The sequence below is a fragment of the Ruditapes philippinarum genome, unplaced genomic scaffold, assembly GCF_026571515.1.
Source record: "Ruditapes philippinarum isolate M1 unplaced genomic scaffold, ASM2657151v2 ctg17434_1_1_1_1, whole genome shotgun sequence".
In the NCBI taxonomy this organism is placed as follows: domain Eukaryota; kingdom Metazoa; phylum Mollusca; class Bivalvia; order Venerida; family Veneridae; genus Ruditapes; species Ruditapes philippinarum.
This window is the reverse complement of record NW_026863676.1, coordinates 3,778-17,031: the sequence shown is the minus strand read 5'-3', so window position 1 is coordinate 17,031 and position 13,254 is coordinate 3,778. Positions and strand designations below refer to the sequence as shown.

General features: G+C 33.8%; 1 protein-coding gene across 1 annotated transcript; it reads right to left on the bottom strand.

Moving 5' to 3' along the window:
- Positions 1 to 723: 723 nt before the first annotated feature.
- On the bottom strand, positions 724 to 4,992 carry LOC132722955 (multiple epidermal growth factor-like domains protein 10). The gene is made up of 3 exons (XM_060707578.1): positions 4,928 to 4,992; positions 3,066 to 4,427; positions 724 to 938 (listed from the first exon to the last, which is right to left on the bottom strand). The coding sequence occupies exons 1-3, from the start codon at positions 4,974 to 4,976 to the stop codon at positions 769 to 771; spliced, it is 1,581 nt and encodes a 526-aa protein (XP_060563561.1). The 5' UTR covers positions 4,977 to 4,992; the 3' UTR covers positions 724 to 768.
- Positions 4,993 to 13,254: the final 8,262 nt, after the last annotated feature.

The window sequence follows — 13,254 nt, the reverse complement described above, 5'->3', positions numbered from 1 at the left end:
TAATTCATTATCAGTTGACTGAACAAATGGAAATCCACCAAGTAGAAAAATGCGCCGTACGTTATCATTGATATTTTATGCGCCATACGTTATCATTTCCAGCAAATTGCCCCGATATTAATATTTACAGCGGTAAATCTAGACAGAAGGGGCATGGGTGCTTAGATGATGAATACTACATTTTTTCAAAGTCAATGGTTTCAGTTTATATACATATTTGTAAAGGAAACAGTGAATTTGAGAGAGGAAGCCATACGTTATCAAAATCCAACCGGTATAAAATTCTGTCGGTTCGATTCTAGTGACGCGCATTTCAAAAGAAGTACGGGACGAAGCATCATGAAATAAAATCATGTGTGCCCGGAAAAGTTGTGGAGAAGTACGGACTGCAGAGAAGAAAAGGACAAACTTACTTTTCGGCTGCATCCACCATCTTCTTTGTTTCGGTAACGAACGGCGTGATTCTCCCCCTTGATACCTCTGGTTATAAACACCATGATCATTAGCCTTTACATTTATTTGTTTGCAATTCTTAGTAATATAAACAGTGCAAATTTAAATTAGTTTTAGGTTAAAAATTGAACATTACAGTACCGAGCCTTGTCAGGCTGCATAAAAGGCTGCAGGCAGCTCTTGATCTATACTTGTGACAAAGTCTAATCGGGATAGGCGTTACTATAAGAACTGAAACTTTGTTATAAGTTTTAATACAACTTGATGTTATTTTATTATGAATGTGAATTTCTTTTTCTGTAAAATTCAAGGTTATTATTGTAAATATATTTTAGAAAAATTGTATATCTTATCTTGCACTGACCTTTTTGTGAGAAGAACTACCGTAATAACTAATATAACAATTATAATGAAGCTGCATCCACCGACCGTAACACCTATTGTCACCTCTTTATTGTCCTGAGTTTCAACTGCATGACTCATAACTGTAATATAAACTAGAACTATCACACATTTGAACTAGACCTCTATTTAAAAACGTTTCATCTTTGATATACAATAATAATTACAATTAATTGCCTTGCTAAAAAGTATTATCATCTGTTAATAATAATTTGGTAAAATAGGGAGATAATTTAGTACATGTAGATAATATACTTTTGACGCCAATTTGATTAGAAAGGACTTAATTATTTCAAACTATCTATCAGGGTTATCAAACTTTAAACACACAGCGTATTGTGAAATTGTATTGATATTTTATGTTCAAGTTTATTTACCGGTTCTTGAGATGAAATGGGGGTATAATAATAAAGTTGTACTCAGTTACACCAAAGCCGGAAATGTCAAGGTCATTTATGAATCCAGCTTAATATAAGTCTCATCAAATGTTTTCAGAAATAGGTTATGCTTAATTGAAAAGATGGCTTTTAAGAAATAATACTGTAACTGTATTTTAAAATTTAATACATTCATGTATGTTATACAAGTATATACCTTATTAGACCTTATTGAATTCATTCATACCAAGAAAATGAATTAAGATTTAAAATTATTATCTTTGAATTCAAGGTGACTAAATATATCAAGAAAGTATTTATATAAAATTTATATAAAGTAAATGTCTAACTATGCTCTATTGCAAGCTTTACAAATAACTAAACAATGTATAGCTTGAAAATCTTATTCAAATTGGACTGACGCCCGTGATAGTTCACTATCATAATATTGAGGCTTCAGCCTAGATATTTGGTATGCAACATTGTCTAGTGGACCTCTACAGTCTAGTGGACCTCTACAAAAATGTTTACATTAAAATTGCGCTGATCTGGGAGGGATATAGATTTTCCTTATATGTTTATAGTAAAAACAATTTTTCTTTAAAACTTTATTAAGGGATAAAGTTTATTTTTTTTAGAGATGAAAAATTATTTAATAAACCTCTACTAAGTTTGTTTAAATTATAGTCCTTAAGGCAAAATTATAGTCCCGCCCCAGGGGGTCATTGATTTTTCTAACATATGTTAAGTAAACAAAAATCTTCTATTATACTATTGAGGCTTTAGCCTAGATAATTTTTATGGAAACATTGTCGGTGGACCTTTACAAAAATTGTTTAAATTATAGCCCTCAGGTCAAAAATGCCAAGACCCGGGGGAACTTAGATTTCCCTCCTTCTAGTTTATAATAAAAACTTTTAAAAATAGTCTCTACTTCTACAAGAGCTATAGCTTAGTCTTAATAGCAACCAGTGTCAGACTTGGCAAAGTGTAATTTTTATAGCAACCATGAACCTTCCATCTAGCATTGAATTTCAAAGCAGGCAGTCTCTTCTAAGAAAACCGTTTATTTTGCATGTGACATCTAATTGAACTGTTGTTTTCCCTTAGAAATTGCATTATTGTGTTTTATCACTAACACTATTTCAGAGTCAAATATGAACTTTATGGTAACTATCAGTTTAAGATTAAGGTTTTAAATATCGGCTTGAGTTTATAGTTTAAAACATAACTTGTTCCTTGACATGAAGAGTATTCATAATCATGCGAGCGATATTAGGGTCATCATGACCCTCATATACCCTTTTCGTTACATATGTGTGGAAATTGTCCTCAATTACTTGCTACATGTCGAATTTCTAAGCTCTGGATTTACTGGTTGTGGAGAAGAAGGTCTGCGAAACTTTTCTTCTTTGACTCTATGTTAAATCATTTGACCCTTAAGGGTGTGCCAATTTTAGCCAAATGTCATGATGTGAACAAACTCAGAAATAAATTTTACGTTTTTCCTAATATAATGCTTTCATACCAGAAACATTTTTGTAAGTTTCAGCATGTTTGTCTTGTTGTTTTCAGATAAAGAGAACATTGAATTCCTAATGGACAAAGATTAGTCAATAACAGGTAAACTAAAACAAACGCCACATATAGTATAGTACAGGTCTCTGCAATCTATTCATCTGAACTACATGCAAATTGTTATCTCTTTAAATTTGTTACAAATATTGTTAAAAAGTATGATTTGCAGTTTTTACAATGATAACGACAGTGTAATATTATGGTCAAGGTTGAAATATCACAAATTCAATAATCGATAATTGCGAATTAACTTACACGGAGAGCAATTTGCTCCACTGTATCCTGTGTTGCATCCATGTGAGCAATCACCATACTCTCTGTCACAAGTAGAATGCAGACAATTAGAACTACATTTCATGTCACACAATTCTCCGTAAAATCCAGCATTACACCCATTACTGCAATTTCCAGTTAATTGACCGCAATAACTACCATTACAGTTTTTGTTGCATGGTAAACTACACGTTACACCATGAAACCCTTTCACACAGGTAGAACACGTGCGTTCGGAAGAGCAATTTAAACAATTTGTTGGACATGTTTGACAAGTATGTCCCCAATGCCTCTGAACACATTCGGAACAATTTTTCAACCCGTAGCACGCTAAGCAGGTTATAGGACAGTTTTTGTCACATAAATTTCCATACTTTCCTTCTTCGCACCTATCACACTTATCACCAGTAAAGCCACTTTTGCAACTGCATTCTCCTTTGTCGTCACAGCTATTGTTTAGACAGCCTCGCTCACATTCGATATCACAGTTTGTACCATATTTATTGTTAACACATTTCATGCATTTCTCTGAGGTAAAACCAGTTTTACAAGTGCATACACCATTACTTTTATTACATTGTCCGTTTAAACAACCCCGAGCGCATTTGTTTTCACATGTAGTACCGTATCGCCCCGATACGCAATAAGTACAATTATCAGATGAGATACACGACTTACATTCTGGTTTACATGTCTCCCTACAATCAGTGAAATGGTTATTATATCTACCGGCAATACAGGATGTACACATATCTTCCGATGAGCACGAAATACAGTTACTTTTACACCTATAACAAAAGTCGTTGCTGGCATTGAAATAATAACCATCGTTACATTCAGTACATTTATATTTTGATGTACATGACTTACAAACACTGTCACATTTGTATGCACAGTTGGAATAATCTATTCCGTTTATAGTGACCCTACCGTTATTGTAATAGCCGATTTTACACTCCTGGCAAGTATAGTATGATGAACATGACCTACAGTTCGTATAACATCTATGGCGACAATCGTTATATTCATAGGTACTATTTAAATATTTTTTTCCATTATAGAAGCCTATCTTGCATTCGGTACAATTATCAAATGATATACACAATTGACAGTTATCTCGACAGCGATTGCACTTGTTACCATAATAACCGTCCTTACATTTATTGCACCATTTGTAATTAGTACATGTCTGGCAGCTATAATGACATGCATGTACACATTGAACACCAAAATATCCATCAATGCAACCATCCAAACAGAAATCAGTATAACCATTGTAGTATATACAACGTGTTGGTCCATTTTTGCAGCAGCTGCATCTACCACACTCGTTTAAAGCTATACCTATCGGATGTGAAAAAATATGGATAATTAAACAGCTCTTTCTTTAAAAAAGTATGCAAATATTGTTTTAATAGATGAAATGTGAAAATTAATTTCATAAAAACATATGTTTTTTCAAATTGACGTAAACAGACCTGTACAGGAAAATAGAGAATACTGAATTCTCGGAGCAGCCTATGTCAGATAAAAATCAAGCAATCACAAATCGAGATAAATTTTAAGATTATCATGGTTAATATACTTGTTAAGTTTTTAATAAATATTATTTAAATCAATTATTTACAGTAATTTGCAAGATTTGTACACACTGTCCTCATGAAAACATAGTGGATCACTTACTATTTCATTATCTTTATAATGATACATTCATATTAAAGTCACGTGTTTAAATAAAAGCAATACTAAGAACAGAAGCATATAAGTGTCTTCAAGGAAGTACATGTAATAATAAAACTAATTGTTTCATAAATGTATGAAAAAATTATACTACAAAAACTTACCTTTGCTGAACAAGAGACCCATCAGCATTGTTATAGTAAGTAGCAACATTTTTTCTTTCAGTAACAATATCTGAATTGACAAAAAAGTCGATAAAACAATTGATAAAAATCTTCAGTTTTTTCCTTCATTAATTCATAGTACACTGTATATACTATATAGCTCACATAAATGAGAGTAGATATTTTGATGCAATTTGTCGGAGACACAATTGATCTAGCTTGTGCGTTTACTGGACTTTCATTAGACAAGTTAATTAATCAAAGCACATAATTCTTTTGGGTCTCAGAATGTCAGAAAGGTGAATTTTGTGAGATTATAAACCAATTTGTTTGTATAGTGTCACCAATGCTGTTTCCAGTGTAATAACTATAGTAAATTGGCTATAAGACTAATTGCAACACTGATATTCAAATCAATGTACATTTGGCTTATGGCTTAAACAATTAAAAAAAAACTGGGATTTGAACTGCAGACCTCTCGCTTCCAGAACGAACGTGTAAACCCCTCGGCCACGCGGTAGTCATAACATAATAGTCTGAAGGAAACCATATTATTCTAAATAAGGGTTTGTAACCCTTATTAATTTTGATATATTTTGTTCACGGTAAACATGATGTTTAACACTTGTGTAAATACTCATGGAGCTTAATATAAGCATGTTGATATAAGAATAACACAATATTAGAAAACTTCGGCCAATCGGGATCTTTTTTTCTTTACGAAAATTAATGCGCCCTTAATTTTTCGACGTTATATATAGGGAAGTAACCGCTTCGAGGAGTTTGGACTACTTTCGGCATTTGCACATCAGGGTCTGAAATTTCGCTACCATTATTTGTTTTGGTCTGACGACCCCAACAAATATAAACGAGGCTGTGTAAGTTTTTTTATTCTGACGTTATTATTGCATACGCCATCACTCATTGATAGTATTAAAATATTAAAATGTCGAAGTAAGAAATGCAGATCATAGACCACTGAACAGTTGAAATTAGCATTTTTTGGTTTTGTTGTTGTTTTTTATGAGTGACTGATTTTTAAATAAATTGTCAAATATATAGAAAGTATTAAAATATTAAAATGTCGAAGTAAGAAATGCAGGTCATAGATCATTGAGCAGTTGAAATAAGCAATTTTGTTTTTGTTGTTGTTTCTAATGAGTGACTGATTTTTAAATAAATTGTCAAATATATAGATACAGATTCTGATCTACAATTTTACGGGCCGGTATACTTTACGCGGATGTATCTATCTTTTACAATGTTTTTAAATCTTCTAGAACTTCTTACGTTGCAGGCTTGCGGTACACCTGTTTGATAATAGACAACTTCATTTAAACTACTTAATATTTCTTAATATCAGCAGATCCAGAAAAAAAACATCGCACAAATTATTTCTGGATAATATTTATTTAACGTATTTACAATTTTAATCTCTAGAACTGACTCAACATTTATTATGTTACTTTTGTCAAGTTTGTCCAATATGATATATATTCAGTGTTGATTAAACCATAACATTGTTTGTTAAAATATTAAAGATACATTAAATTTTGTATTTTATTTAAAATAAATTATTTTCCCATTTTTTTGTTGCAAAGGCAAACACTTTCTGGTCTATTGCTACGTTGCAATACTATAAATACAAATTGACGGAATGTTGTAATGCTGTTGTGTTATATAGTTGGCTCAATGCCTAACTAAATTTAATGCTTATAGAGCTGAATCAATTTTGAATCACGTGTCAAAATATTTTTTTTTTATTTACAAGAAGTACCGAATAGTGTCATGTGTTATTTGATGCAAAATCACCGACTTGTTTCTAGAAAATTCACGCTCATGTAGAAATCTGAATGTTGGTAACTTGAGTGAATAAACATCAGAAAAAATGAAATATAATTTTAAATGCACAATTCCTACATTGACCGTAGCAAAATCATAATGCAATAAAGATGGGCGGTTGTGGTTGATGCAGTTCTTATTTTCTAATAACCAATGAATAAAGTAGGTATCGTTCGCATAATAACTTGATTGAAATGCAAAATAAATAAATGACAAGTCTTGTTGGCCCCCTTTATTACATTGCCACAAAACACTTGTTAAAATATAATCATTTCGAGTTATAAATTGTGTAAAATACGCAACAGGATTTCAGATACTTTTGTTCAAACCGATTTCAATCACATAAATCAGAGCGAGATAATTGTATTGCATCGGAACAAAAATACGAAGGACCTGCTTTAGATTTATCAAAATAAGATAATGTAATAATAGTTACGATAATAATAATGATAAAAAGTAAATGCTGTTTAAATATATATAGCCGTTAATTTAAAAAAAAAATGTGTGTTTGTGTTTTAAAACTCGGCGATTAATTTGGAAATCGTGACTGTTACAGCACTATAATATAAAAAATAATGTAAAAAAATTGTTTACATTATCTTCTTTTAAGGTGAGAACTTGTAAAACACGCTAAATGATGCAAGTAATAGAAAGAGCATCGAAGGACAAGGCTATCTGATTTGTATAAGGGGGCGTAGCCCCCATCTTTTGTATCACAGGAAAACATAAAAACACGCTCCCTGTTGTCACAATATGACCCCCACCTACAACAACAAAAAAAGAAAGAAACGACTGAACAAGCAACCGGATATGATATTTCTATCGTTATCCCTTTCTTTGTCGTCACAATAAGTAAAACCCAAAAAAACATGATCCAGTCAGTGCGCATGCTCTGGAAACTACTACCTGCATTCCTGGTAACGCATTGCTTTTGTATACGATTTAGCTCTGCCACATTTTCAACAGAAAAGACCCAAAACTATGATACAATATATTTAGATATTTTGATGTATTAGCAAGAAATATTTACACAAATATTTTAACCAACATATAGGTTAGCAAAGGTAAGTAGCGATATTCCTACGTAGTGGTGGTAATTGTCGATTGCGTAACGCGGTAAAATCGACTTTCTGAATCGAGTTTTTTTTTTCATATAAGGATATCTTAAAATACTGTTGTATTGTGTGTATTGCAATCTACGTATCAAAATCTATTAAAAACAGACGAGCATACCTATTTTGGCCGGATACCTTTAAAGACCCATATTTAATAAATCTTTAAAACTTTCCAGAGTAAGGGGCTATTCTAAGAGATTGCCGTGTTGTCTTAAAAGTATATGGCTGATCTGTTAATTATAAAGTACTTTTGTCATGTAGTTTTAATTTTATAGAAATGTACTATATCAGATACCATGGCATGTGATTGTTATTCGATATGGCATTATTAAGTCAACAACTACTATAAAACTCATATAAAGAAAATGAAACACCTTTTCTCTGCAAGAGGGATCTGTAAGATACATATATAATGTTAAAAGAAAATGAAGAGAGAAAAATGCTAAGCCCACACCCTTTAGTGTCAATGTAATTGACAGTTATTCTAGTCAATTTGATATTAAGCAAAGGACAACTAACAAATTTGAATTCTAAAAAAATTGATATATTTTTACTTATGTATCTTAAACATAATTAACAAGGACATTCTTGTATCGATGTATTTTAACCAGGGATTTAAATTAAGTAGAAATTGTAACTGTTTTGAAAGACGGACGACACTGAGTTTGTATTAGTTTGCATCGAGTTGGGTCATATATAAACTTCGAAACAGGCTTCTCTTTCTTCTACGTAGGATTTAAAAAGTCCTTACTCGGCTTTTTAATCTCCTTTAAAGGAGTTGTGTATAGGCACCAACAAACGCCTTTGGATTAGTTATCATTGTGTTTAGAGTATGTTTAGATGTCCACTAGACAAAACTTCACTTGTAAAAGCAAAGTAATAAATAATGTTCATAAAATTAAGGATGTTTTCTATTCATGCATACTGTGAGTAAATGTGAAATATCAACCTCTTGAAATAAGCTTTCATTTTGACTTTATACAATAAGTTGAAATCTAAAATTAATGGCATGACATTAAAATACATTATCAAAATAAATGTAAAATATTGCCTCAAGCACAAATACACCTTTCCAACAGAATATGATAAAAACACTTTAAGGTGATACTATGAGTATAATTTCCAAATGCAAGGACCAGATCATTGAAAGTTCTGTCATAATTGCATCGAGAAATCTACTTGTGTAGTCAGTCCGTCTATATCAATTAAAATTATTAAAATTTAAAAAAGAAACCTTTTATTCAAATGGGTATCTTTTAAAGTCTATAGTATCAAACGTAATTAAGCCGGTGCTAGGGGGCGTGGACGGTAGTTTGCACTTTACAGTACCGTCCATGAACAGGCTCAATCAAACCGAGCCTGCAACATTTTCAATTTTGCCGTGTTGGGCTTTCTTTAGAGATTCTGTATTTATCTATTTTAATCCCCATGTTAGACAAGTCGCGTGCTTTTAATGACGTCATTGCCGCGCGCCTTTTAAGAATAAATTGCGTTCTTAGGATGACGTCATTTGACCGTTATGAATGAAGTTGTTATTTCATACGCTACTATAAGAAACAAGTGCGCCCAAAAAAATGCATTGGAATTAGAAGTCAAAAGAAAGCAACAATCTTCAAAGTTATCCGTTAAAAAGTCAAAATTATTAGATTAATCTTTTTAAGAGGAAAAAAGTCACACAGAAAAAGAGAAAAAATGTTTTCAAAACGAGCATACATAAATCATCATATGATGAGGAGGAATGGTTTTGCTTGGTATGGAACCTTATCCCAACAGCCGAGCAAGAGAGGTATGGATCCAGTGTCAGAGCTGTAAATACCGGTCACACAAAGAATGTACAAATGTACCAAAAACAATGTCTACATTTGCCACACTTGTATATCCGATGAAGAGGTGAACATGTAGTATGAAATACTTCAATATAAGACATAGTTTATCAGCTGTATTTAAAAAATAAGATAAACAAGAGGGCCATGATGATGTTGGCCCTAAGGTCGCTCACCTGTATGTAGGCCCCTGGAGCGGGGCCAGTTTAAACCCCAGGGCTTTGATTTGAACAAACTCGGAAGACACCTATAAGAAGATGTTTCATGATGTACACACTTATAATGAAAAACAATGATCTGCCCTCCCTGGCAGGGCCAATTTTAACCCAAGGGCTTTTATTTGAAAAAACTTGGTAGACACCCATAAGAAGATGTTTCATGCTAAACATCTAAGCTGAAGCTCATTGGGTTTTTTAAAAGAAGATTTTTTAAGTTTTTACTATATACATATAGGGAAAATCAATGACCCCCGGGGCAGGGCCAATTTTGACCCCAGGGCTTTTATTTGAACAAACTTGGTAGACACCCATTAGGACATGTTTCATCCTTCATATCTAAACTCTAGCTATTTGGGTTTTTTTCAAAGATGTTTTTTTAAGTTTATCCTTTACACATACAAGGAAAATCAATGACCCCCGGGGCAGGGGCAATTTTGACCCCAGGGCTTTTATTTGAACAAACTTTGTAGACACTCAACTAGAAGACTGTTTCATGCTAATATCTTAACTCTAGCTATTTAGGTTTTTCAAAGAATACTTTTAAGTTTTTGCTATAACATATATAAGAAAAATCAATGACCCCGGGCGGGGCCAATTTAACCCCAGGGCTCTTATTTGAACAAACTTGGTAGACACCCATTAGAACATGTTTCATGCTAAATATCTTAGCTCTAGCTCTTTGAGTTCTTTAAAGAAGATTTTTTAAGTTTTACTATATACATATAGGAAAATCAATGACCCCCGGGGCGGGCCAATTTTGACCCCAGGGCTTTTATTTGAACAAACTTGGTAGACACCCATTAGAACATGTTTCATGCTAAATAATCTTAGCTTCTAGCTCTTTGAGTTTTTTTTTAAAAGAAAGATTTTTAAGTTTTTACTATATATACATATAGGGAAAATCACTGACCCCCTTGGGCGGGGCCAATTTTGACCCTAGGGCTTTTATTTGAACACACTTGGTAGACACTCATTAGAAGATGTTTCATGCTAAATATCTTAGCTCCAGCTCTTTTTGTTCTTTAAAAGAAGATTTGTAAGTTTTTACTATATGCATATAGGGAAAATCAATGACCCCCTGGGGCGGGGCCAATTTTGACCCCAGGGCTTTTATTTGAACAAACTTGGTAGACACTCACTAGAAGATGTTTCATGCCAAATATGTTTGGATGAAATTGGCTTAGTGGTTTATGAGGAGACGTCATTTAAAGTAAAAGTTTACGGACGGACGGACGCCGGACGAAAAGCGATCACAAAAGCTCACCCTGTCACCTTGTGACAGGTGAGCTAATAAAATAATAGAAATACAGAATCCCTAAAGAAAGTCCAACACGACAAAATTGAAAATGTTGCAGGCTCGGTTTGATTGAGCCTGTTCATGGACGGTACTAGAAAGTGAAAGTTACCGTCTACGCCTCCTAGCACAGGCTTAAGCAGAATTCAACATTTAAACACGAAAATGGTGAAATTTAGAATTAAGAAACATCCGCAGATGTGTTCATATGGCGGTTTTCATGGAACCTTCAATGTGACACGTCACTAGGAACTTCAAACTTCTTATGATGATTGGTCATGACCAGCAGATGACCCTTACTGATTTTGGGGTCAAGGGGTCAAGGTCACAAGCCACCTACTCCGAAGTTGCATCCTCATGTTCAGACCACTATCAAACTGAATTGTGAGTGTGCACGTTGACATTTTCTAGACTGTATGTGTACGTTGACATTTCTGTAAGTTGGTCAATTTTTAAATGAATACAAAACATGACAGCAGGAAACCAGTTCTTTTTTCATTAAAACATTCTCTTATATATTTTAAGATCTGAAATTTTACTTAGAACTGACATGCGTATCGTTTATTAAGTTTTCATCAACACTTTCACACAATAGTGTGTACGTTGTCATCGACAATTTGCAAATATTGTTTGAATGTTCTCATAAAATATAAAACGTTAGACGAAACTAAATACATTTTTGGAAAGCATCGGAACTGCCGCGGTCGGTAGGCTATGTAGCATGATTTAAATCGGCTTGACAGAAAAACTAACCTCAGCCGAGCTATTTCGGCCGTGTACATTGACTTTTGTGGTCACGTGACCAAAGTTGCTTACCCACAGTGTTAAAGTTAGCGCGTCAATGACTAATGGTTCTTTTTCACTTCAAACGGTCTTTTGGTAAATTTTTGTAACTCGTTGAATAAAACAAGATATGTTTGTAAAACATGTATGCCCCCTATCAGCAGCCAATTAGTCATGTGATAAGGTTATTATGCATGACTTCTGACCCAGTGATCAAACAATTAATAAAGGGTTATAAAGTATCTACTGGTCATGACCTTGACCTTTTGACCTCTTGACCAAAAAACTCAATAAGGGTCATCTGCTGTCACGACCAATTCATCATACAAAGTTTGAAGTTCCTAGGCCTAGCGTTTTTAGTAAATTGATCAGAAACCGTTTTTACCTACAAGGTCAATTGACCTTGACCTTTGACCCCTAAAATCAATAGGGGTCATCTGCTGGTCAATGACCAATCACCATGCCTAGGTTGAAGTTCCTAGGCCTAAGGGTTCTCTTATTATTGATCGGAAACCGTTTTAACATACAAGGTCAATTTGTGACCTTGACCTTGACCCCAAAATCAATAGGGGTCATCTGCTGGTCATGACCAATCACCATGCCAAGTTTGAAGTTCCTAGGCCGGAAGCGTTCTTTAGTTATTGATCAGAAACCGTTTTTACTTACAAGGTCATTGTGACCTTGGCCTTTGACCCCTTAATCCAAACTCAATAGGAGTAATCTGCTGGTCATGACAAATCACCATACACTAAGTTTGAAGTTCCTAGGCCTAAGTGTTCTTGAGTTATTGATCAGAAAACTGTTTTTACTTAAAAGGTCAATGTGACCTTGACCTTTGACCCCTTCACCTAAAACTCAATAGGGGTCATCTGCTGGTCCATGACCAATCATCACACAAAGGTTGAAGTTCCTAGGGCCTAAGCGTTTTTAGTTAATTGATCGGAAACCGTTTTTACCTACAGGTCAATGTGACCTTGACCTTTGACCCCTTGACCCCAAAATCAATAGGTCATCTGCTGGTCATGACCATCACCATACCAAAGTTTGAAGTTCCTAGGCATAAGGGTTCTTAAGTTATTGATCGGAAAAGCATTTTTACCTACAAGGTCAAGTGACCTTGCCCTTTAACCCTTAACCCCAAATCAATAAGGGTCATCTGCTGGTCATGACCAATCACCATACCAAGTTTGAAGTTCCTAGGCCTAAAGGTTCTTTAGTTATTGATCGGACACCGTTTTTAGCTAAGAGTCAA